A 27897-nucleotide genomic window follows, 5' to 3' on the forward strand; every position below is an offset into this window, starting at 1 on the left:
ATCACGTCCCAGCTGGAGGAAATGTATATTCATTGTCAGGACACTGCAGTAACGTTATAGTGTGTTTATGTGGCTGCACATAGTGATATAGCTATATCGCTATGTGCTGTATAAATGAATGGGGAGAAGTGTATGACGCTGATTGGTCAGCGTCATACACTCCTCTGTACAACGCCCACTTGGCCAAAAAGTAAAAAACGCCCAGTTGTCCATCAATAAACTCATTAGCATAAAGCTAATATAGGTCATAACTCTTTTAAATAAAAAAACACTGCTGTAATCTACATTACAGCGCCGATCACATCATGTACAATATAGGCCACTTATAATGAGGTGACAGAGCCTCTTTAAATAGGCTGGTCACTAAGGGTTTAAGACTCTATTCACATAAGCTGTTTTGCAGTAGTTTTAGGCCATTTTGCTTTTCTAAATTACAATAAGATAATTATAATAATTTTTATGAAAAAGAAATGTGGAGATAACGGGCACATGTGAATACAGCCTCTGAACATTTTCACCACAGCGTTGATGGCGTCAATATTGCCTCATTATGTATTCAATTTGTTTTACGTTGCTTTGCTTCATTCTTTCATTATTTTTAATAAATTGCTATTGTTTCCTAGGGATTGGACTTTGCTGGATTCACAGGACATATGTTCATAGGCATTTGTCTGGTTCTTCTGGTATCTTTCCCATTTTTAAGAATCTTGTATTGGAACAAAAAACTTTACAATAAGGAACCCAGTGAAATTGTTGGTAAGATATGCAGTTTCTTGCTTTTTAGAGCTACCGTCTATTCTACACACAATAATGACTGAACTAAAGCTAAATTGATAGTAGAAACAAGACTGTTGTCAATATATAATATGAATGTAGAACTATAGCCTGTTTTTCACATATAGCAGCCTTATGGAGTGGTTTGTGGTCCTTCCAATCCTTGAGTCTCTTCTCACAGCCACCCAGGATCAGACTGGCTCACTAGTCTAATATAATAATGGTCCCTAAAAATACAGCAGCAGAAAACCCCATTTGGAGCTGACTTTGGAACCAACTTCATTCTACTAGGGTATATCTTATTGATTTACAAATGACCTATTTGAATTTATCGATGTGTGCAATGAGCATTCTAAAATGGATGTGTACATGTTCTGTATAGATAAAAAGCGGACCCCCAGAATAATTTTCTTTTGCGGGCCTATGGCACCCCAATCCGACAATGTAGCTGTCAGCATAGTCTACAATAAAATGCCATGCCCCTTCTCTTCTGAATGTCCGGTGTGGTGGTTGTAGGCAGCTATTTGGCCATCTTCATATAAAGTACGGTGTGGTCCACAGGATCATTCTTACTACTGCACTTAGGGTTAATCCTACTTTTCTGCAAATTATTTTTGTAGTTACTCTTTAACATTTATTTTATTTCTTTGTTTGAGTGCCTTTTATATCTTTTTTGTGTTTCCTGTATAATATTTTATTACTTTTACTTTTAGTCTCAGAATTTTTTGAACTTTAATCATTTCAACTTTACAGAAACTTAAACATATTCAAGCCAATCTGTGTGACAAAGATATTTCATTTAGATGCAGAACAGTAGGGTTACTGAAATACAGGTGCAGTAGTTCATTGCTGCGGAGTATGGCAAAGCAACTACAATCAACTTCAATCAACAAAAACATTTGCAGCCAGAAATCTGATTAGCAATCAAAATCTCTGCTGTATCAGAAACCGGGAAATCAAATTGCTTCTCTAACTTTTGCTGATTTCCGTATTTTTACTTTCAATGAATTAACCTGCTCTATTTTTAAAAGACAATTATTGTATATTCTTTAGTAAAAGAATATTTGTGAAACCTTAAAAGTCTGAGGTTTTTAACAGTATAAAGCGTGGTTGTAGTTAGGCAGACTAACCAATAACATACAATGAGCAAAGCAATTTAAAAGGAGCGGCGCTGATGTCTTTCCCTTGAAATGACTGGTTGTGAAAATTAGATGAATCTAAATATTACTGGTGTATGAATGCACTTCATCTCATGAATGACATATATAAGGATGTAATTAATCAAGCTTTTTATTCTTTCCTGCCTATTAAACACAAGGGGCAAATTTACTAAGACTGGCGTTTTTATACGCTGGAGTAAGATGCAACAGATGCTTTCAAGAGGCCCATGCCTTTTAATCTGTCCATGTGGCGCAATGACCGCCACTGTGAACCACAATTGTGGCGCAAAGACAATGGCTGTGACCCATCCATGCCCATCTCCCACCCCACCTGACATAAAATAAAAATAAATATACTTCACCTCACCGCTCCTCTTCTCCCCTCAGCGTGCGGTGACTCATATAAGGTCCCGTCGTTGAGCAGCGTCAGGCTTATATGCGACGCAGCACTCAATGACATCAGTGCTGCGTCACATACAACGTCTTGATGCTGCTCGACATCAGTACATTGTATGAGCGTACCCTTCTGAGGTTAGCAAAACATTTTTTTAAAATTTTAAAATTGTTATTTAATAGTCTCAAGGGGAGTAGTCTGATTGGGAAAGGGACACCTGGCCTGGCACAAGTCTCTATCTTGCTAGGCCCCACTGAGTGGAATCTACGCCAGCTAGTTGCTTGCGTAGCTTTCCACTTAACTTTAAACCAGTTTTCGTACATAAGTGATAAATTAGTCACGTTGTTGTGACAGTGTCCCCTTTTGCAAAGCCTCTCCCCTTTTCTCAAAAGTAGCGAGGGCAGCGTAAAAAGACCAAACATTGCAATTTATTACTCAAATTTCAACTGTTGGGCCCTTTCTCAACTTTTCAACGCCAGATAACTGGCGTACAAAGGTTGATATATTCCCCCCGTGGTGCCTGTTGAGGTTTTCTCACCTCCTGTCAAAGTACTAATAAAAAAAAAAATGTTACACAAATGTTTTTGTAAACGGCGATTTGACTGCAACGTGTGAATAGACCCTAAATCTCAGATTTAAACCTTTCCACCCAAAAGAGTCCCGTCATAAAAAGCCATGTGCACAAGATTTTTCTGCCATCCCACAGTTCCCTTAGTAACTATACCATTCAGTGTGCCCCCTACGTTTCTTCACTCCTAATGTCCGGTAGGGCGGGAGTATGTAATTAGTGTTACTATAGGTGAACCATGTTTTATCAAGAAAACTAGAGGCGTATAGAATTGTTTACCTAAATGGACTTGTCCAGTTTTATATCAATAAAGCTTAATCATATTATATGTTGTGACTTTCTAATATGGAATATCAAATCTGCATAATGTTCAACATCTCTGCTTGCTGTCTGTGAAAAGTGTTCTCGTTTACTTTCAGAGGCCTGAAAATCCATTCAGACCTAGTCCTGCTCACAGCTGAGAGGTGCTAGAACTGTATCCTATATAGATCATCCTCCTCTTGAGCTGATTTAACTCACAATTTCTGTTGTCCTGACCATTTTCCCCAATGTAGAAGTATAGGTAAGATACAGTATATCCTCCTGGAGTACATGCCGCCTAGACTGAACACACAGACTGTATCCACCTCCGCTCCAAGCCAGAATAGATCTGAACAAGTTTTCAGTCTCAAGATGTAAAGTATTAATTGACCAAAAAAAAACACAAAACATTTGTAGGCATATAGCTGCTGTGCCAGGGACTGCAGGAATAGGAGGGGGGGGGGCAAAAGAGGGTTTTAACTGGCAAAACACAGACCTTTGTTTGGGCTGATGGTAGTGGGATGGATCTTTTCGCCTGGGCAGCTCAAGTGATAGGGGGATGCTATATAGTTGATGACACTTAAGGGGGCCATTTCCATGATGTTAACATTTCTGTTAGCTTCTGCCCCTGTTTCTACAGTGCTGCACTTTTTTTGTTTTTTTCTGCATCCCGCGTATTTAAGGACAAACCTTTCTGAGACTAACATTTAAGTCTTGATTTAATGAAATAAAACAGGCTGCAAGCCAGAAAAAATAAATAAAAATCTTATACTTACCCAGAAGTCTGTTTTTCTTCCTCTAGGCCGGCCTCCTGGGTTGACTTTCATCCCATGTGACCTCTGCAGCCAATCACAGGCTATAGCAGTGGTAACATGGGATAAAACATCATCCGAGGAAGCCGGCCTAGATGACGTTAGAGGGTTGGCCTCCTGGGATGACGTTTCATCCCATGTGATCGTGGCTGCAGCCAATCACAGACTGCAGTGGCCGTCCTCCATCACCCCTAATCCTAAACAGATCTGATCACTAGAATCTACTTTGCCATTCAGATTTTTTTATCGAATCAACTCCTCCCCCCAGCCGTTGGTATGTCCCGTGGAAGAGGATAATCTCGTGTGTTTTGGACCTCACTCTGCTCAAATAAAAAGAACAAACTGTTTCCTGTAATACTGAGGTCATTGCATTGTTCTGCTTATGATATGTATAGGAAACAATGCTTTCAAATTTGAATCCATTGCTTTTTCTGTTTTTCTGCACAGTCTTTGCTCAAGTCTTGCTTCTATTGTTAAAAATATAACTTTAAAGACAAACCTGAGTATCTGGAAAGTGTTTAATGATTTTGTGTATATGTGTGATTGTAGAAATGAAACACGAAATTCATGTTTGGAAGTTGACTGCACAGAGAATTAATCCTGCGAGTCGTGAGGAGACTGCAGTCAAATGTCTTCTAATGCAAAAAGTTTTGGCGTTGGAGTGTTTGCTGAGGAAGAAGCTTCGAACATTTCAAAAGTATGTTTCCACATATAAGGAATTATCTTTGGGCAGTAAGATTTCCAGATACTATAGATGACCAAGAACAATCTGTTAAAATTATATTGCATCTATCGATATTTTTTTATTTATTTTTTACCTGAAAGAGGCTCTGTCCCCACATTATAAGTACCCTATCTTCTATATAAGGAGATCGGTGCTATAATGTATGTGACAGTAATGCTTTTTATTTAAAAAAACAATCTATTTTTACCACTTTATTAGCGATTTTGGTTTATGCTAATGAGTTTCTTAATGCCCAAGTGGGCGTGTTTTTACTTTCGACCAAGTGGGCGTTGTACAGAGGAGTGTATGACGCTGACCAATCAGTCATGCACTCCTCTCCATTCATTTACACAGCAGCATCGCGTTCTTACTAGAACACGATTTGCAGCCACATACACAGACATTAACGTTAATCAAGTGTCCTGATAATGAATATACATGACCTCCAGCCTGGACGTGATGTGTATTCAGAATCCTGACACTTCTGAATCTTTTCTGTGAGATTCCAGCAAGATACGATTTTGTTTCCCTTGCTGGAAATCTCACAGAAAAGATTCAGAAGTGTCAGGATTCTGAATACATATGACGTCCAGGCTGGAGGTCATGTATATTCATTATCAGGACACTTGATTAACGTTAATGTCTGTGTATGTGGCTGCACATCGCGTTCTAGTAAGAACGCGATGCTGCTGTGTAAATGAATGGAGAGGAGTGCATGACTCTGATTGGTCAGCGTCATACACCCCTCTGTACAACGCCCACTTGGTCGAAAGTAAAAACACGCCCACTTGGGCATTAAGGAACTCATTAGCATAAACCAAAATCGCTAATAAAGTGGTAAAAATAGATTGTTTTTTAAAATAAAAAGCATTACTGTCACCTACATTACAGCACCGATCTCCTTATGTAGGAGATAGAGCACTTATAATGTGGTGACAGAACCTCTTTAAATATCTATATGAATATTAGTAAAAGGGTGTATAGCTATTGACATAGCAACTGTGCAATTATTATGGGTTCCAGTAAAACCAAAAAATTCTTGTCATATTATGGAGTGCATTAAGGGACAGCGGCAGCACTTTAACTCTTTCATATGTTAAAAGTTCACTTTGGAAGTTTTAATGTACAATTCATATATTTTCTAGGCAAATTTCACAAGAAGACAAAAACTGGGAAACAAACATTCAAGAACTCCAGAAAAGTGTATGTATTTTGGCTATATTTATTTATATAATTGCTTATGGTAATTTGGTAAATGGTAATGATAAATGAGGTAATAGCTCTATTTCATGTGATAATTTGGTGTCATTTCAACCTTGAGCTGAAGACCTGAGTTATTCCTATACAATCCCTTGTAAATGACCCAGTTGCTCGGCTAAAAGTTGGAAGGGCACTGTACTTTTTAAGCATTGAAGGAAAACGGCAACCGATCAGCAGCCGCTCTGATTTTTAAAAGCTTCCACTTGTATACGTCAATAGTTTTTATCAATTGTTTTCTATGAAGGGAAAGTTAGCTCCCAATAACAATACCCAAACCACTTCCAGATTGCCCCGTTTAGTTAGTATCTTAACTATGTCCCAATGTAATAAAGATGGCATTCTATAAAATGTATTAACCTATTTCACAACAAAGGTACATAATGTGGAACAGTGTAGCTAGAGTAACATGTGTACTTTCACGACAATATTAACCATTTAATATCACATATATGCATATCATACAGTAAAGAAATAAAGTTAAAGAGGCTCTGTCACCAGATTCTGCAACCCCTATCTGCTATTGCAGCAGATCGGCGCTGCAATGTAGATTACAGTAACGTTTTTATTTTTTAAAAACGAGCATTTTTGGCCAAGTTATGACCATTTTTGTATTTATGCAAATGAGGCTTGCAAAAGTCCAAGTGGGCGGGTTTACAGTAAAAGTCCAACTGGGCGTGTATTATGTGCGTACATCGGGGCGTTTTTACTACTTTTACTAGCTGGGCGTTCTGACGAGAAGTATCATCCACTTCTCTTCAGAACGCCCATCTTCTGGCAGTGCAGACACACAGCGTGTTCTCGAGAGATCAGCCTGTGTCGTCACTCACAGGTCCTGCATCGTGTCGGACGAGCGAGGACACATCGGCACCAGAGGCTACAGTTGATTCTGCAGCAGCATCGGCGTTTGCAGGTAAGTCGATGTAGCTACTTACCTGCAAACGCCGATGCTGCTGCAGAATCAACTGTAGCCTCTGGTGCCGATGTAGCCGACACAATGCAGGACCTGGGGCAGGAAGTGAGTGACATCACAGCGTGATCTCTCGAGAACACGCTGTGTGTCTGCACTGCCAGAAGCTGGGCGTTCTCAAGAGACGTGGATGATACTTCTCGTCAGAACGCCCAGCTAGTAAAAGTAGTAAAAACGCCCCGATGTACGCACATAATACACGCCCAGTTGGACTTTTACTTTAAACACGCCCACTTGAACTTTTGCAAGCATCATTTGCATAAATACAAAAATGGTCATAACTTGGCCAAAAATGCACGTTTTTTAAAAATAAAAACGTTACTGTAATCTATATTGCAGCGCCTATCTGCTGCAATAGCAGATAGGGGTTGCAAAATCTGGTGACCGAGCCTCTTTAACATGACCATTTTAATGTATCATTTTTTTTATTTATTTTTTAAAACAGCATAGGATTACTGACAAAATCCTTCTAATCAAATGTTTAGCGGTCTTGGGATTTGTTATCTTCATGTTTTTCCTCAATTCGTTTGTACCTGCCATCCACCTGGACCTTGGTAAGACCAATTTTTCTTGTAAGTTACTTTTAGAAATCTAATTATAAATAAAGACCATTCCAAAGGCAGATCTTTCTGATGATATAACTTACATATCAACACTTCTAACCAACAGGGGAATTCATACAGTAGATTTTACACCCAGTTAGTGTCTCCATTAGTGCGGATTACTCCTGACATTGAAAGATAGATGACGTTCAGTCAACTATACATCAACCACCACCCATACCGAATAAAGAAATAGACTCCTCGTTGTGGTAGAAAGGCCCTAGCAGCCACATTTTATTAACCATAATCTTTAGAACGAACAATTACGTATTTACATATTAAAAATATATTCAAATTAAATATGAAAAATATCAAACATTCTTCATATTACCATATTAACATATAACAGCCTGTTTACCTCATGGGAGGAAAAGGTCCTTAACCCCTTCCTTCCACAGCCATTTGTCGGATTTTCACTTTAGTTTTTTTCCTTCCCACCTTCCAAAAGCCATAACTTTTTAATTTTTCCATTGATATTGCCATATGAGGGCTTGTTTTCTGTGGGAGGAGTTAAAGATTTTCATAGCACCATGTATTGTACCATATAATGTAATGGGAAACTGGAAAATTATTTGTGGGATAGAATGGGAAGTGAGTGATTCCTCCATTTTTTGGGGGAGGCTTAGTTATCCCTTTCAAGGAAAAAAATGTATGATTTTTTTTGTAACGCCGTATTCTGAGAGCCTTAATTTTTTGGGGTACATATGACCTTTTGATTTACTTTTCACTCAATTTTTTTGTGGGAGATGAAGTGACAAAAAAAACAAGCGATTCTATAGTTTTACATTTTTCCTCACGGAGCTCACCGTGCGTGTTAAACATTGTTGTAATAGTTCAGACATTCACAGATGCGGTAATATGAGTTATGTTAATGTTTTGTGTTTTTTGTTTTTTTTACATTGCGCTTGGGGAAAGGGTGTTTTTTTTTTTACTTTTTAATTAAAATGTTATTTATATATTAAAAAACTTTAACTATATTTAACTTTTTTTCACTATTCCCCCTAAGGAACATGAACCAGCGATTAATGGATCACTTGCATGATATACTGCAATACCAATTTATTGCAGTATATCGTTATACTGACAGTCTTCTATTCCTATAAAGCCCTGCCTCCAGCAGGGCTTTATAGGTGTAGATAGATGGCAGACCTGTGGGCCTTTATTAGGCCCCCAGGCTGCCATGCCAAACATTGGCAACCCGCAATCACGTCATGGGGGCGCCATTGCTACGTTACAGGGGGCCCTTCCCCTTCTTTCTAATGGCTGAGATACTGCAGTTGCATTTGATTGCGGCATCAAAGGAGTTAAATGAGCGGGATCCCGTTCGTTACACTGAAGTGTCGGCTGTTACATACAGCTGACACGCTCGTTCCATGGAGCAGGCCCAGGCTGTGAGCCCACTCTATACTTACTCACCCGTCGTCTGCCGTATATATACGGCGGATGTCAGGAAGGGGTTAAAGGCTATCTCTATCAGCATCACCTTTTTACTGTGCGAACATCTCCTACACCTGACCCAAGGGCACCAAAATCCTATTTATTCAATATGCACCTGGGGACTTCTTACCTACCAGGAACTCGCATATGTTGCATGCAAACCGTTAATATGCAGGACCCTTTCCTCGTGCATCTGTCAATAACTTTCTGCCTCCATGGACTCCTTCCTAAAGACTCATATCTCCTACGCTGTCATGACTGGATCACTCCAAATAACTATTAATTTTCAAAGGACTGGTGATGGGCAACTTTCTTTCTCTTGGCACTTTAGCTGTTAGCCCCTCTCTTTAATCCCTCTATATAAATCAAGCCTATGCCAGACATAAAATCCTCATCTGCTGGCCTAAAAGCCCAAAGACACGCCCTAACTTTACCCATTAATTTACGATATTTACCCTCTCTGCTTCTACCCCAGTCAAGCTGCGCCCTGCTTCATTGCTCTCCTACCTTTCATGTAATGCAGCATATGCTGCTTGCTTGAGATTAGCCAGAAGGCATTTGTGCAATTTTTTTTTTTTCAATCTTACTATATTACTGTGCCGCCTATTCCTTTTCAAATTGAACATGTTATTTATCTTAATCTATTTTTATCTTTACAGGATGGATTGCAATTTTGGGTTCCTTGTGGCTACTTGTTATTGCGGATATTAACGATTTTGAAATGATTCTGCACCGAGTAGAATGGGCAACTTTGCTCTTTTTTGCTGCACTGTTTGTATTAATGGAGGTATGACCTGTAAATGAAAACAGTTTATTCCACTACTTCCCTATTGTATTATACTATGTCATATTTAAAAATCCCCCCCAAAAAAGTTTGTATGAAATATGCTCTGATGTGAGTTAGGCTTTGTTCACATCTGCGTCAGAGCTCCATTCCGACGTTCCATTGGAGCTTTCCGTCGGAACGGAGCCCTGACTGACACAAATGGAAACCAGAGGTTTCAGTTTCCATCACCATTGATTTGAATGATTTGTTTTTGAAGGCAAAATATTAAAATTTTACTTTTAAACATTTAAACTTCTGTGTAAGCACTGGAAGATGAATACACCCCTGCTTTAATTAAAACAACCATAAGCATAATACTCCTTGTGTCGGGTGGTAAATGCTGCCTTTAATGCAATACCAAGATAATGTAACGTGGCAAAGGACCAACCTTTTCAATAGACTCGTGTTACTTTCCTTTTCCTCTCCATTAGTTAATTAAATCATATTGAAGCAGACATTATGAAAATGGAATAAAAATGTGTAGCTGACCTAATGGTTTCCTAAGCGGTTTTCACAATATTATATTCATCTGTTTTAGGCCTTGGCTAATCTGCACTTAATAGAATACATAGGGGAGCAGACTGCAGTACTTATAAAGGTAAGGGGAATAATTGTAACATTGTTTTTTGGTGTAAAGATGCAATAAAAGAATGCTCTTGGCAAAACTGATGCAGTTTGCACATAGTGGTGCATGATTAAGGGGTTCAAATAATACCCCAAAAAAATCCTGTCATGCACTGCCCCTTAAAGGGGTTATACAACTTCTGATAACTGATGACCTATCCACTAGGTAGGCCATCAGTATGTCATCGGTGCGGGTCCGACACCCGGACCCACACCGATAAGCTGCTCGGGTGGCCTGCGGGCACCGGATGTTGCGGCACATAATGCTGTGGACGGAGCCCGGAAGCAGTTGGCTCTGTACACTGTATAGCGGCCGTGCTGCAGAACTGCAGGTCTGCTCCTATTCTCTTGAATAAGAGCAGTTCTGTAGTACTGCAGCTTGGCTGCTATTCCGTGGCCGGAGCTAACTGCTTCCGGCTTGTACGTCCGGTGCACAAAGGCACTGGACCAGCTGATTTGTGCGGGGCCCGGATGTATTCAGGATACATAGATGCTGTATCTCAAAAAGTAAAAAAATCTATTTTAGATAAAAAATAGTTACTGTATTTTACAGACTATAGGATGCACTGGACCATAAGATACTCCCATAAATTGTAGCATAAAAGAGGAGAAAAGGGTTTTGCCTTTAACTGTACATTTCCTGGGTATTATTGAGACAATAGGGTGCCACAATACAATTCCAGCCACAGTGCCCCATAACAATGTCAGACAAAGAAATACAAGATATTGGCAGCTATACTGCTCTCACCCTCCTCTGATCTCGCCAGACAGAGGTGTGGAGAGGCAGGGGTTAATGGTGTTGAATCTGCTCTTCTTGCTCTGTACATAGGAGTGGTCATGGCTAGAAGGTCCTTGCAGATCAGTACCTGCACAGATTTACTGTGCTGTGTGAACAGTGAGATGACAGAAGTCTGTGTGTAAGATGTGACTGTTCAGTGAGTAGATAACTCATATTCTTTACACACCGCACAGGACATGCTGCTTCCATTACACTGCACTGCAAGAGATAAGTAAAAGATGCCGTATAATATGCGGTATCCGCACCAGGCTTGGAAGAAAAGGAAGCTATGAAGAAAAGGAATGCGTTGTCGTTCCAATAAAGAGTACCTTTGCAAAATACCTTAGCGAACCCGTTCTTTTTCTTCCAAGCCTGGCGCCAATACCGTAGATTATACTGCATCTTTTACTCCTCTCTTCGTCACACATTTGTTCCTTGGAAGGAGGATTCAGCCACCGAGGGACCGCAGTGGGTGGCAGCCAGGAAAGATATTGTTCATTCTGCAAATAGTCTCGGAGGAGCGCTGCTGTTCCCCAAAACATTTTTTCACATTTGTGCATACTGCACTGCAAGGACCTTTTGAAGCTCAGAGCTCAGTCTCCTGCACCTGGCATCTGTTTGCTTTCAGGAGATAAGATACAGCAGAAGATTAAAGCATGGATTCTAAGAGGGAAACTGCGTCTAATAGTCCCAAAAAATACGGAAAGCTGTTTTATTAAAGAAAAAAAGTGTTCAAAGGTTTACATAGCCTTCGCTTCATTTTAGCCCTTATACTAACCTTAGGCAAGTATAGCATATTATGCAGCAATATAGCAACTCCCCACATATACTCTCCACTCAGTATGAAACATAGTTTTATAGCATAAAAAAGTCGCCACTACCAAAAGTTGTAAAAATTGCAGTTCCCGCCGCTCTTTGCACTTTCCTAAAAAAGTGAGCAGAGCTTGGCAGAAGGGACTTAGCCCCTTACGGCCTTCCAGATCCACTATAATTTACAACAGAAACTGCCGAAACTTCGAACTGAAATCTATCACAGCTCCTGGCTGGCATAGATTTCATTCAGTGACGCATGGACAGCCAAAAATCTGACCGTTATTATGAGGCATGCGCCTATTAATAACTTTGTTGCATTTCACGCCACCTTAGATATTCACTGCTCATTCTAAATAAGAAAGACCAGATGTTGGTTACGTTAAGCCTTTTATTTGAAAAAAAAAAAAAAGTGGGATTCAAGTTTCCATAAATCTGAAGTAATATTTTTGCTAATTATACTTCATTTATATGGCATGTCTGTAGAGAGGGGGAGGTTGGAGAGCGTAGTCAGCACAAGGGTCAATGTGGAAGAGTAGGCGCAAAGTAGGTCAGGGAAAACGGGATCTAATAGAGGGGGATGTTGTAAGAAGAGAGACTGCTGGAGTAGAAACTGAGATTTGCGGAGGTTGTTTAAAAATATGATTTAAATTTAACTACAATTGGATATCAATTTTAAAAAATATAGAAGTCCAGTTTTTTTTGTTGAGTTTGTTTAACCCGAAAGTAACAGTGGTTGTTTTGGTTTCTTTGTTGGTTCTACAAGATATCGAAGATAGGCCAGATTTATAAAGACAAATGTCCTGAGCCTTGCAGTACCAATATTGCTTATGACCTGCTTAGTCCATACACTAATATTTTACACGTCCAGTGTTCCAGGCTTTTTCAAAAATGTAAATTCAAATCTATGTTTCAATGTATTAAACACTACAACTCATGGTGGATGCGTGTATTTTCATAAAAAGTATTTACAGTTATAAAATCATTATGTATTGGCTATACTTATTCATTTGTTTGCTATTCTTTTATATCAATGTTTATGTATGTCAATTAATATACATTTGCAAATGACAGTAGTCTTTCAAGCAACTACAAATTTCTTGTAAATTATTACCCGCAATTATACTTAAATTATTCTATTGAAATCATCTCTCTGATAATTTCTTTAACAGGCGGTTCCTGAAGATGAAAGACTGGCAATAGCAATCATTTTAGTAGTGTGGGTTTCAGCTTTAGCTTCATCTCTAATTGACAACATCCCTTTCACTGCTGCAATGGTAAGAATATTTAAAAAATAAATTAAAAAAAAAAGTTTTAAGCAAAGGTTCATATTTCAGGTGTTGCCTAGAGACCAGTAAGTACAAATTCAAAGGCTGCGTCATAATGCACAAGGCTTAAATAATGCTTTCAAATTCTCCACACATTTTCTAGGTTGAAGTCTAAAATGTAGCCTTACTAGGGGTTCAGTTTTAATGAGAAAATGGAACTACTGAGACATGAGTTGATGCATTTTCTACATTTTGTGAAAATGTCTGAGGTAAATCTTTGTTTAGGAGTAAATATGCTCAAATATACCAAGGCAGATAAGCTGTTTTATGCTCATTCTTTGCATATATCTTATGGTTATTAAAGAAGTCTCTACTTCACTTCAAATCAAGTCAAACGAAATGTTTCTTTCTAATAAGGAGAGGAAAGTTCTTTTGACATTTTTGTTTTTATTTCTCCTAAAATAACATCTATGGAGACTCTGTTCATTAAACTGTGTTGTGCTCTTTCTCTGTTATTCCTTCTGGAAATTTATGAATAAAATGACAACTGGGTGTTACCATTGCCCTTATCAATAGGGTGTGTCCCTGCAGTGTCAGATTGTGTAGGGACAAATATTCGCTGATGCCTTTTAGGGGTCTAGTGGTACAACCAATATATTAGAGATTGCACATGTTACATTGTATCACATATACCACGTGAGTAGTACTACAATTCATAAATGTTCCAACATTGAAATGCTGTTCTGTAGAAAAGGACTGAATATGGCGGTGTACTTGTACGAAGCCTTAACAATAATCTAGGTAGAATAAACCCTGACTTGCATTTTGAAAAAAAATCACTAGGGGAGACTAGATTTCCAACTGTAAAATAATTTTTAGCTGTAAGTTTGCAGCCTGTGCCAAGTATTATTTTTTAGTGACTGGGTCTGATTAGAAGTTTATTGTATAAAAATCCTACCTGATCGTAATTGGCACTATATTGTGTGGAAAACATTAATTTAGTATTATGTTATTGTCCTGCCTAGATCTATTTGAGTAAATATATTTTTGCCTATTTTTTGAATTGGTAATTTATATTGCCCTAATCAATACCAAGGATGTGTAGCCTCTGGCTTTTTGTCTATTTTCTATAATGTCACACTCTAATAAGTAGCAATGGTGGACAGCACAACTACACACACAATGTGTGTGTGTGTGTATATATATATATATATATATATATATATATATATATATATATATATATATATATATTTCACCTATAGGTAGGTCACTTGTGTGTAGACTGTATTTTTTTATTTTTTGTACATAGGGAGATTAAGGCTTGGTAGGACAAACTGCTATACCCCCAAAATAAGTGCCAATTCTCCTGCCCTAAACTGAGTAAAAGCAGGCTGGTAGCTATGAACAAGCCCAACAAACTGATTAAAAATACAGTGGTCATTAGGCTGTGTAAACCTAGCAACTAGACAGTCCGATAGGATAAGCAAGGCTTTATTGGCACTGTGTGAGCAGCAGGGAAGGGCAATGGCAGCTTTAAATGCCACTTTAATTCTGCATCTTGAGAAGGGAAGAGGACATGTTTCCTTCTCCTGGTTTGCCAGTTGAAATAAATGAATTTCCCATAAAAAAATTTTTTTTTTAAAATAAAATCAAAGTCTTTTCTTAAAACTCTGCATTGAGCCCTTCCTCTGTTATTCCTCTTAGAAAAGTATGAATAAATGAACAGGGTGTTACCATTTCCCTAATGCCCTTATCAATAGGGTGTGTCCCTGCAGTGTCAGATTCTGTAGGGACACACCCTTTTGATTAGGGAAATGGTAACACCCTGTTCATTTATTCATACTTTTCTAAGAAGAATAACAGAGGAAGGGCTCAATGCAGAGTTTTAAGAAAAGACTTTGATTTTATTTAAAAAAAAAAATTTTTTTTATGGGAAATTCATTTATTTCAACTGGCAAACCAGGAGAAGGAAACATGTCCTCTTCCCTTCTCAAGATGCAGAATTAAAGTGGCATTTAAAGCTGCCATTGCCCTTCCCTGCTGCTCACACAGTGCCAATAAAGCCTTGCTTATCCTATCGGACTGTCTAGTTGCTAGGTTTACACAGCCTAATGACCACTGTATTTTTAATCAGTTTGTTGGGCTTGTTCATAGCTACCAGCCTGCTTTTAGTTACTCAGTTTAGGGCAGGAGAATTGGCACTTATTTTGGGGGTATAGCAGTTTGTCCTACCAAGCCTTAATCTCCCTATGTACAAAAAATAAAAAATACAGTCTACACACAAGTGACCTACCTATAGGTGAAATATATATATATATATACACACACACACACACACACACACACACACACACACACACACACACACACACATTGTGTGTGTAGTTGTGCTGTCCACCATTGCTACTTATTAGAGTGTGACATTATAGAAAATAGACTAAAAGCCAGAGGCTACACATCCTTGGTATTGATTAGGGCAATATAAATTACCAATTCAAAAAATAGGCAAGAATATATTTACTCAAATAGATCTAGGCAGGACAATAACATAATACTAAATTAATGTTTTCCACACAATATAGTGCCAATTACGATCAGGTAGGATTTGTATACAATAAACTTCTAATCAGACCCAGTCACTAAAAAATAATACTTGGCACAGGCTGCAAACTTACAGCTAAAAATTATTTTACAGTTGGAAATCTAGTCTCCCCTAGTGATTTTTTTTTCAAAATGCAAGTCAGGGTTTATTCTACCTAGATTATTGTTAAGGCTTCATACAAGTACACCGCCATATTCAGTCCTTTTCTACAGAACAGCATTTCAATGTTGGAACATTTATGAATTGTAGTACTACTCACGTGGTATATGTGATACAATGTAACATGTGCAATCTCTAATATATTGGTTGTACCACTAGACCCCTAAAAGGCATCAGCGAATATTTGGTTGACGTACACAATCCCGACAAACGCAATGTGTTTGGAGCTGCCAGGCAGTTTTTGGATGTACATCCGAGTAATACTGAACACTTACAAGTATTTCCAATACAGAGGGTTTCCAGACCTAGAAGAGGAGGTGATTGGTGCAAATTGTTGCTGAATAGGGAAGCCCTATGGATATCGAAAATGGATACACGTTTCCCTAGGGGCTTAAATAATAGACTTGATCTTATGTACATCTATTAATTTAGAATATGAATACGTTCTCATTCTGTCCTCTATACGCACATGTTGCACTGTCACATACTACACGTTGACTTATGAAATTATATTCTAATTATTTCTATATAAATGTATCTTACCTGTGAAATACTGTGATATGTTAGGCAGTGAAAGGGTTACAAGTACTAGGTATGGAGAAGTTAACTATGGTTAAGAACCTCACATTCGAAATGTGTAAGCGTCTTTCCATAGGCAAATTTTTATTTTATTTTTTTTATTACTTTTTTAATCAAATGATTTTTTTCATATCGTGGATCAAGCACCGGACATTATCCTTTCAACTTCAGCAGATATGATCTATACCCTTCCTTATCTCTTACTTCCACATCAATCAAGTTGTGAAAATGTGGATTAGTTATTGCAGCATTAAAGAGATTCTCCAGCCAAAGTACATGTGGATTCTTGTGACCTGTCGGATATACAAGATCCACTCTGCATGTTAGCATGTAGTTGTACCTGTAGTTTTTTCTGCTGCATGTGAACATACCTTGGAATTTTAGCCATATGCGAATTGGGCATACGTGGATTGGAAGAACTGTTGAAATAGTCATCTTATTAGGTTTCTATAGTTTGCATTTTGATTACCATGGGGAAAATGCAATACTAAATGCTTAGTTACTTTATAGTCCCTCGGCTTTACGAAGCTTAAAGATTGTTCAATAAGGTAATTATGTATTAAACATGTACTCTAAGTAAATCTCAGCCTCCTTTTACCCTTAACTGCGGCTCTGCCCTCCCGTTCACTACCTATACAACGCCTCCTTTATGTACGTATTTTTCTCTGCGTCTTAAAATGCATGTGAAAAACGCAGTGTAAAAAAAAATAAAACGAAATTAATTCCGCCCTTTTGTTTTTAGTGGCTTTTTGATCGAATGTTATTTTGTTCAAACACTTTTCCTATCATTTTGTTTTAAGTTCTATGGAAAAGCCTACAAAGAATCAAACTATCCCTTAATCGCTATAAAACGTCAAAGACCAAAACTGTAGGCATTCACCTATTTTACTAATCTAGGAAGAAATATTAATTGTGGCACTCACTACTGTAGCAATATATTTTGTTTTATTGGCTGCAAGATCAGAGGCCGTTTCACCTGTTCCCATGCTTTGTCAAGGCCCTAAAGTTATCCAGAACTTCATCCTGTTAAATACAACAGAATCAAACTTTAATGTAAAGGGCATACACGAATCGCTGCAGAAGACCAGGGTAGGAGAGTATGGTCTTTTTTTTTTTTTTAGGAGTGCAATCGCAAGTGCAAACGGTTCATCAGAATCTGAGTTAGAGCACTACAGAAGCATAAAGTTCAATTGACGTTTTTCATCTGCAAATAGAATGTAAAAAGTGAATGCTGTATTTTAAAAAAATGTATTGAATACGACTGAAAAATACGCTAGTAGGAAAGCAGCTTCACTCAGTGTTTACTATAAGAGACTGATATCTGCTAATAAAACAGCACAATACCGATAATCTTAACCCTTTTAAGGCTATGCCACGTATAGTAAAGTCGCTGCCGTTAGGTACTTAACGCAACAGCACCTAACTGTACATGGCAGTCATGGTGCGGGCTCAGAAGCTGAGCCAATGCCATCACCAGTGGGTGTCAGCTGTATATTACAGCTGACACCCTGCTGTAAGGCCATGACTGGAGCTAGCTTCCAATCTGGCCGATTAAGCCCTTAGATGCAGCGACCAAAAGCAAGGGCTGCCGATGGTTGCTATGGCAACCGGAGGCCGAACTATGGCCTCCTGGCCTGCAAAGTATGGAAGCCTATTAGGCCCCGCACGGAGGTGGAGCCTAATATGCATGCTGTCAATGTATTACTGAACGCTGTAATATACTGCACTATGTAGGTAGTGCAGTGTATTAGAATAGCGATCAGGGTTTCAAGCCTTCGAGTCTCCTAGGACAAAAAAAAAGCAAAAAATGATTTAAAGTTAAAAAAAAAAAACTAACCGCCTTTTGTAAAGGATCTGCCAGACAAAGCTTCTGTGGCGACGCCCGTGGTTAATCAGTCTGCATCTGCTCCTAGGTCTGATAGAGTGACTCGATCTGCTACCACTCAGGCTGGTAGGCTGAGGAGTGGGAGAACCTATCACAGCCTGGCCAGACGGAGCTAGCTCCCGTCCTCGGTCTATTAATACCTTCATTTCCTGCTCTTCCTTTGCCTGTGATTCTGTCTGGTTTCCTGGCTCTGCTGTTCCTGCTAGTACTATTGACCTCTGCTTCAAATTGACCCTGGCTTTACTGACTACTCTCCTGCTCTGCGTTTGGTACCTCTTCACTCCTGGTTTGACTCGACTCGTTCACTACTCTTGTTGCTCACGGTGTTGTCATGGGCAACTGCCCCATTTCCCTTAGCTTCTGTGTACCCTTGTCTGTTTGTCTGTTGTACACATATTGAGCGTAGGGACCGTCGCCCAGTTGTACGCCGTCGCCTAGGATGGGCCGTGCAAGTAGGCAGGGACTGAGTGGTGGGTAGATTAGGGCTCACCTGTCTCCCTACCCCGACATTCAATTTTTTTTCCCATTAGTCTTTTATTATAGGAAAAAAATGGAAACATTAAAAAAAGTACACATTTGGTATCACTGCGTCCATAACGACCTAAACTATAAAATATCATGTTTTTCCCACAAGGTGAACACTAGCAAAATAAAATAAAAAACAATTCCAGAATCGCTTGTTTTTGGTCACCACCCCTCCCAATATAGAATAAAAGGTGATCAAAAAGTCGCATGTACTCCAAAATTATAGCCCATCCTGCCAGAAAAAGACCTCCCACAGCTTTTTGATTGAAAATAATAAAGCTATATCTCTCAGAATATGGTGATACAAAAAATCAAGGTATTAAAAAAATAAACATTTTTTTTGTGCGAGCACTGTAAAACATAAAAACAATAGTAGAATTACTGGTTTTTGGTCATCTTGCTTTAAAAAAAAAATAATAAAGTGATCAAAAAGTTGCATGCACCCCAAAATGATACCAATGAAAACTACAGATTGTCCCGCAAAAAAATAAGCCCTCACACCACTCCATTTGCGAAAAAATAAAGTTCTGGCGCTCAGAATAAGACAACATGAAAGGTGCAGAGTGTGTTCCAAAAGGGGAATAAGATCGGACACCATTTATCAGTGCAACGCTGGCCACACATCTGTGGATTAATATTTATTTACCGCATTATTATACCTTGTTATGCCCTGATGTACTCTGCACAGCTTTTATATATGCCCCAACATTATAACAGTAAAACCCCAAACAGAACAACTACCAAGCAAAATCCACACTCCAAATGGCGCTCCCTCCCTTCTGAGCCCTACAGTGTGCCCAAACAGCAGTTTATTTCCACATCTAAGGCATCCCATACCCGGGAAAACATGTATAATATTTGAGGTATTTGTCTGCAGTGGTACAAACTGGACACAACATATTGTGCACTAAAATGGCATGTCAGTGGAAAATTGCAATTTTCACTTTGCACCATCTGCTGCACGTTCATTTCTAATAAAAAAAAAACAACAAGCCTGTGGGGTCAAAATACTCACTACACCCTTAAAAAATGCCTTGAGGGGATGTGGTTTCCCTAGTAGGGGTCCCTACTTGGGAGTTTGTTCTACTATTTGACCGGCAATTGTGGGCCAATGCTGCGAAAATCACCAAAATAGGACTCAAATGCGCATTGTGCTCTTTCACTCCTAAGCCCCGCCACATGTCCAGGCAAATTATAACGGATAAGTGCCTTGAGGGATGTCGTTTCCAAAATAGGTTCACTTCTCAGCGTTTTCTACTGTACTTTGGTACCTAAGGGAGCTCTGCAAATGCGACATGGCGCCTGAATACCAATACAGCAAAATCTGCGCTCTAAAAAGCCAAATGGCGTTCAGTTTTATTGGAAAAAATTTAGATTTTCATTTTTATGGTCTGGTCTGGTCTCCACTAAATTCAGCAAAAAACCTGTGGGGTCAAAATACTCACTATGTGCCTCAATAAATTCCTTGAGGGGTGTAGTTTGCCAAATGGTGTCTTTTTTTGTGGGGTTTCCACTATTTGGCACCACAAGAACTCTTAAAACCTGACATGGTGCCTAAAATATATTCTAACAAAAAGGAGGCCCCAAAATCCACTAGGTGCTCTTTTGCTTCTGAGGCCAGTGGTTCAGTCCATTAGAACATTAGGGTCACGTGGGATATTTCTAAAAATGACAGCATCTGGGAAATAAATATTGACTTGCGTTTCTCTTGTAAAACCTATGGTTACAGAAAAAAAATTATTTTCATTTGTGAATGTCCCCTCCACTTCGCTTTAATTCCTGTGAAACGCCTAAAGAGTTAAGAAACTTTCTAAATGCTGTTTTTAATACATTGAGAGCTGCATTTTTTTTAAATGGGATGATTTATGGGGGTTTTCTAACATATAGGGCCCTCAAAGCCACTTCAAAACTGAACTAGCCTCTAAAAAAAAAAAAAAAAAGATTTTCTTGAAAATGGGAGAAATTGCTGCTAAAGTTATAAGCCTTGTAACATTCTAGAAAATTAAAAGGACTTTAAAAAATGTATGCCAACATAAAAAAAGGCATTTGATAAATGTTAACTAGTAACTATTTTGTATGGTATTACGATCTGTCTTACAAATAGATACATTTAAATTTATATTTACATTTTCTCTAAATTTTGGTGTTTTTTGCAAATAAACACTGAATGTATCAACCAAATTTAACCACTAACAAAGTACTGTGTGTCACAAGAAAACCATCTCAGAATCGCTTAAAAAAATTAAAAGCATTCAAAAATAAAGTGATATGTCCGATTTTAATTAATTGGCCTGGTTCTTAAGGCCAAAACAGGCTGTGTCCTTGAGGGGTTATTAAAAGTTATCTTTAGAGCAATTATAAGAGACCATGCTACTTTGTATAATATATTACATTTCATAATTGACGCTGATATAATCTTTCATCAACTTTTATAAAGCAATTCAAACAGAAATGCCGAACTACTTGTATCTAAACAGCCATATTCACTCTAATTCTCAAGTTTTTTTTTCCATGTTATGAACTTTAAATTTATTGCTGCTTGTGGTCTATTTTGTTTGTCCTCCACAATCTATTTGTTAAAATGTTCAATAACTACAGAGCATGTAAGGTATTTTTAGGTAAGAAATTGTACGAGGCTCCTATATAATTCTGAGTAATGTAACTAATACTACCTCAACTCTTATCTTCATGGTTTTGTTTTTTGTTTGGTTTTTTTTCTGCCCAAAATTAATGTTTTCAATACTTTTTTTTTCTTCTCTTTATTTTTTAAGTCCATTTTATGTGGCAGAAAAGGCCACATCTGCCCCAAATGATTTATTAGTTAATTACAAATATATAGCAAACTATAGAAGTTAATTAAATGTCTTAAAGCTTTCTCTTAAAGAAAGGTCATAGTGCAAACATTACAAAAATATGTGTTGCTAAACTATTTGTTCTGAAAGCGTAAAAACACTGATCATTTGCCAAAAGATAACTGTAATGCATGAAGAGAATTAAGTAAAATAAATGAAACACATTATTTGGGTTTATCAAATCAAAGCCAGCCCAAATACACTACAATTTAACAATCACTTTGATCTTCCTACTGCTTTGGGATCATGATGAAAGCAGGTCAATGGGAGGAATTGTAGCCAAAGATAGGCAAAAGGGATTGATTCCTTGCCAAGTAGGTGATTCGAGCTGTTTAGCTACAAGGTTTGGCTTTGGGTATGTGAACCTTTGTCATGGCTGGGAAAAAAATAGCTTTAGACCTTTTTCAAAGTCCCTGGATTTTTTCCAGTTGCACTATATTTTTGGCAAATTTCTACATAGTTTTTTTTTTTCTCAATACCCATTTTAGGACATGCCTGCTTGTGGAACTTCGATATCGGTAGACCTTTCCCGTGTAGCATGCTCTCTCTGCCTCTCTTCTTTCAAAGCCTTATTCTCTCTACTCACCCCTCTGCCTCTCTCAGAAGGACATGACTGTTGGGGTCCGTTTACACAGGCCCATTTTGCCTTTGTAAACTAACGAGACAGCTCGTTTGCGCCTGTCACAAGGAGCTATGTATGGGGACGACTGCTCGTTGCTAGGATTGCTCGTCCCAATACATCATGTCACCAGCACGTATTTACACAACAACAATATTTTCAGCTGCATCAATGATACAATCAGCCAATGAAAGAGCTTGCTCGTTCATCAGCTGATCGTTGCCCTGTTTACACAAATCAATGATCAGGAATGAGCGTTCTGTGAACGCTTATTTGCCAGTTGATTAGCCTCACAGCCTAAGGCCCCATGCACACGACCGTGCCCGCAATCACGGCCCGCCGACTGAAAGCCGCATTTTCGGGCCGTGCTCCCATACAAAGTATGGGAGCACGGCCCGCAAAATGCAAAAGAACGGACATGTTCCATAATTCCCGGAACATTTCCACGGCACGGACACCCTTCCGTAGTGAATGGGTCCATTATAGGTTTTTTACGGTCGTGTGCATGGGGCCTTAGAGTTGTGATGTCTGCAAGGATGTAGTACACATTGGCCCGCATTTATTAACCACTTCCTGACCAGAAGCTTTACCCACCCCCCTTCCTGACCAGGCCCAATTTAAAGTTGGTCATGGTCCAATTTAAAAGCAAACTACTGTTCTATTACTCTTCCAACCTACATGTATTTGGTTTTGTTTTTCTCAGGACATATTGGGCTTTCGTATTTGTGTAAAAAAAAAAAAAAGTTAAATATTTAACTTTTTTTAAAATATGGAAGGAAAATGGAAACTAAAATGTGTATGTGAATTTTTAGATTTATTTTTTATTACATCTGGTGCATGCCACACCTGAACACATTTTTGCCAACTTCTGCCGCATTCAGAGATTAAAAATGCAACACTTGCATATATACGTAATATATACGCGCGTACACACTAAAAATAACAGACCCGAATACTAGATATTGTATATGGGACTTTAGGCTTAAGCTTGTTTAGGCCCAAGAAAAATCTGCCAGCTGTGGCGACGTTATAAAAGCCACCAAGAAACAACACAATTCCCCAGGAAAATTACTTGGAAAAATAAGGAAGGGAGAGTGGGAGAAGATTCTCTAGAAAGGAAGTGGCCCCAGTTCGACCCCACCTTTTCTAACCCCTTAAGGACACAGCCTATTTTCACCTAATGGACAGGCCATTTTTTTCAAATCTGACATGTCACGTTATATAATAACTTTGGAATGCTTTTGGTTTTTCAAGCTATTCTGAGATTTTCTCATGACACGTTGTACTTTAAGTTAGTGGTAAAATTCGATCGACACATTCAGTGTTTATTGTTGAAATATACCAAAATTTTGAGAAAATGTGCAAAAATTAGCATTTTTCTCAATTTAAATGTATCTACTTGTAAAACAGATAGTAATACCACACAAAATTGTTACTAGTTAACATTTCCCATATGTCTACTTTATGTTGGCATCGTTTTTCTAAACATTCTGTTTTTCCAGGACATTACAAGACTTAGAACTTTAGCAGCAATTTCTCACATTTTCAAGACAGATTCAAAACACATTTTTCCGGGACCAGTTCAGTTCTGAAATGGTTTTGGGAGCCTTATATATTAGAAACTCAGTATAAAACACCCCATTTTAAAAACGGCACGCATCAAAGTATTCAGAAAAGCATTTAGAAAGTTTCTTAACTCTTTTGGTGTTTCACAGAAATTAAAGCAAAGTGGAGGTGAAATGTACAAATTTTTTTTGAAGAAAATCTGTTTTAATTCATTTTTTTCTGTAACACAAGGTTTTACCAGAGAAACTCAAATCCATATTTATTAATCACATTCTGCCGTTTTTAGAAATATACCACATGTGGCCCTAGTGTGCTCCTGGACTGAGCACCGACCTCCGAAGCAAAGGCGCACCTAGAGGATTTTTGGGCCTCCATTTTATTTGAATATATTTTAGGCACCATGGCAGGTTTGAAGAGGTTTTCTGGTGCCAAAACAGTGGAAACCCCCCAAACAAGACACCATTTGGCAATCTACTGCCCCTAAAGGAATTTATCAAGGGGTACAGTGAACATTTTAACCCAGCAGGTTTTTTTGCTGTATTTAGTGGAATTGGGATGTAAAAATGAAAATCTAAATTTTTTCCAATAAAATGTAGAAATCTTCAATAGTTACAAGGCATAAAGCAGAAAAAGCACCCCAACATTTGAAAAACAATTTCTCCCGATTACGGCAATACCCCATATGTGGTAATCTGCTGTTTGTACTAACGACAGGGCTCAGAACGGAAGGAGCACCATTTGGCTTTTGGAGCTCAAATTTAGCTGGAATGGTTTGCGGCGCCATGTCACATTTGCAAAGCCCCTGAGGGGACAAAACCATGGAAACCACCCAAAAGTGACCCCATTTGGGAAACTACACCCCTCAAGGAATTTATCGAGGTGTATAGTGAGCATTTTGACCCCACAGTTTTTTTGCTGAATTTAGTGGAATTATGCTGTGAAATTAAAAATTACTTTTCTTCTGATAAAACGTGGACATTTTCAAATTTTACAAGGAATAAAGGCAAAAAAGCACCTCAACATTTGAAAAGCAATTTCTCCCAATTACGGCAATACCCAATATGGGGTCATAAACTGCTGTTTGGACACACTGCAGGGCTCAGAAAGGCAGGAGCGCTATTTGGCATGCAGATTTTGCTGGCTTGATTTTTGGGCGCCATGTTGCATGTGCAAAACCCTAAGGTACCAAAGTACAGTGGTAGCCACCAAGAAGTAACCCCATTTTAGAAACTACACCCCTCAAGGCATTTATCATTTGCCTGGACATATGAAAGGGCTTAGAAGTGAAGAGCACCATGCCTACTTGAGGTCTATTTCGGTGATTTTCACACCATTGGCCCACAATTGCAGGGCTCTGAGGTCAAATAGTAAAACAAACCCCCAAGTAGTGACCCTATTTTTGGAAGGGGTGTCGTGAGCATTTTGACCCACAGGTGTTTTTTTAATGAGAAATTAATGTGCAGCATATGGTGCAAAGTGAAAATTGCAATTTTCCTCTGATATGCCATTTTAGCGCACAATATGTTGTGCTCAGCTTGTGCCACTGAAGACAAATACTTCAAAGTTTTAAGTGATTTCTCCCGGGTATGGCGATACCATATATATATATATATATATATATATATATATATATATATATATATATATATATATATATATATATATATATATATACGTAAACTGGTGTATGGGCACGCTGTAGTGTTCAGAAGGGAGGGAGCGCCATTTGGCTTTCGGCGTGCAGATTTTGCTTGGTAGTAGTTCCGTTTGGGGTATTGCTGATATTTCAGTTTATAACGTGTGGGCACATGTAAACTGTGAGAGGTACATCAGGGTATAATAAGAGGGTATAATAATAATGCGGTAAATAAATATGAATCCACAGATGTGTGGCCAGCGTTGCACTGATAAATGGTGTCCGATCTTATTCCCCTTTTGGAACACACTCTGCACCTTTCATGTTGTCTTATTCTGAGCGCCAGAACTTTATTTTTTTACCACTGTAGCTGTGTGAGTGCTTATTTGTTGTGGGACAATCTGTAGTTTTCATTGGTACCATTTTGGGGTACACGCAATTTTTTTTTATCACCTTTTTATTAAATTGTTTTCTTTATTCTGTGAGTCGATAAGATTACGGCGATACCAAACGTATATAGGTTTTTACGTTTTGCAGCGTTTGCGCAATAAAATATATATTTTTTAAATTTTATTTATTTCTTGTCGCTATAAGAGCCATAATTTTTCAGTCAAAGCTGTAAGGGCTTGTTTTTTGTGGGACTGGTTGTAGTTTTTATTGGTTCAGTTTTGGGGTACATGCAAACTTTTTCATCACTTTTTATTCCATGTTTTGGGAGTGGTGATAAAGAATGCCAGAATCTCTCTTTTTACTTTTTTTGTGGTGTTCACTGTGCCGGAAATCTAAGAAGAGTTTTATAGTTTGGGTCGTTACGGACGTGGCGATATCAAATTTGTATACCTTTTTTAACGTGTTAATTTTTTCCTATAATAAAAGGCTTATTATGGGAAAAAAATTAGGTGTTTGTTTTTATTAACTTGAAACTTTTATTTTTACACTTTTATTCAACAATTCTTTTGTCCCACTAGGGGACTTGAGGGAATGCACCTCTGATCTTTACTCTAATGCATTGCGCTACCCACGTAGTGCAATGCATTAGAGCTGTCAGTCATTCACTGACAGCAAGCCTATTGGGTCCCTTCTCTGGGCGGGGCCTAATAGGCTATCGTACGTGGCAAACCAGGAAGCCATTGTTAGGCCTCCGGTGGCCATAGTAACGATCGACAGCTTGACGATCACATCGCGTCGATGCCGATCGCTACAAACCACTAAGATGCCGCGATCGCTTTTGATTGCGGCATCTTAGGGGTTAATGGCACGATATAAAGATCAGACAAACGTTCATCTGAATTAAAAATCAAATATATTTTATACACGATGTTCCTAGTTGCGAAAAGATATTACAAAGTTTATTATCTTTGCATATACTATTGACGTACAGAAAAACATTATAAATGATCGGAACTCTGAAATTGGGCACAGTTGTTGCAGCTTTAGTGACCAGTTATATATTAAAGTTTGTTGTCACATTAGTAGAATCAAGTTGTCAGAAATGGTACTATATAACTTAATAGGCACTGTGGATGGAATTATAAATGGAGAAATGTGGCTGATCCTATAAAAGAGTTCTACAGTTGGCACATATACTGTAGGTATTTCTGTGTAGTTGCTGCAAAGGTATTACAGTGGTGAATCTATGCAAGTAGCGGGCACTCTGTGGCCATTAAGTAGACCAGTTAGCACTATTTGGCTCAACTCTGGGTCATTTTAAATTTATTTTCAGGGCGCATAGTCTGAGATACAAGATAATATTCCTCAGAAAATAACCTATTGCTTAAATCAAGTTTTTTTTTTTTTTATGTTAAACATATATTGTAAGAATTATTTGTTTCTATGATATCTAGATTATAAAAAAATCCTAAAATATTTGTTTTGACTATGGCCACTGAGACTCACATTAGACGGACACTTCCTGTTCTGTAGAGATCACTTCTCACCAGTCATATCAACATCAACATCTATAATCATACTCCTCTGCCTCCATGGCCGCACGGACCATGAGGCGAGATGAGCCACCACCCCTCCTGCACTATAAATATACCGGCATCTATAGGACGCAGATACAATTACATGCATAAGCCAGTGGCGTAACTACCACCGTAGCAGCCGGAGCGGCTGCTACGGGGTCCGCGGCATGAGGGGGCCACCATGGCCGGAGGCTCCGCTA

At 38.5% G+C, this 27897-nt stretch overlaps 1 protein-coding gene across 1 annotated transcript in view; it reads left to right on the forward strand.

The window, feature by feature from the left end:
- Window positions 1–27897, forward strand: part of OCA2 (OCA2 melanosomal transmembrane protein) — a 188814-nt gene that overhangs the window by 123049 nt on the left and 37868 nt on the right. The window contains exons 14-20 of the mRNA XM_075850311.1: window positions 624–756; window positions 4558–4705; window positions 5878–5935; window positions 7405–7513; window positions 9658–9785; window positions 10363–10422; window positions 13209–13313. Coding sequence (XP_075706426.1) covers window positions 624–756; window positions 4558–4705; window positions 5878–5935; window positions 7405–7513; window positions 9658–9785; window positions 10363–10422; window positions 13209–13313 — 741 coding nt within the window. The remainder of the gene's footprint in view (window positions 1–623; window positions 757–4557; window positions 4706–5877; window positions 5936–7404; window positions 7514–9657; window positions 9786–10362; window positions 10423–13208; window positions 13314–27897) is intronic.

The sequence above is a fragment of the Rhinoderma darwinii genome, chromosome 2, assembly GCF_050947455.1.
Source record: "Rhinoderma darwinii isolate aRhiDar2 chromosome 2, aRhiDar2.hap1, whole genome shotgun sequence".
Classification (NCBI taxonomy): domain Eukaryota; kingdom Metazoa; phylum Chordata; class Amphibia; order Anura; family Rhinodermatidae; genus Rhinoderma; species Rhinoderma darwinii.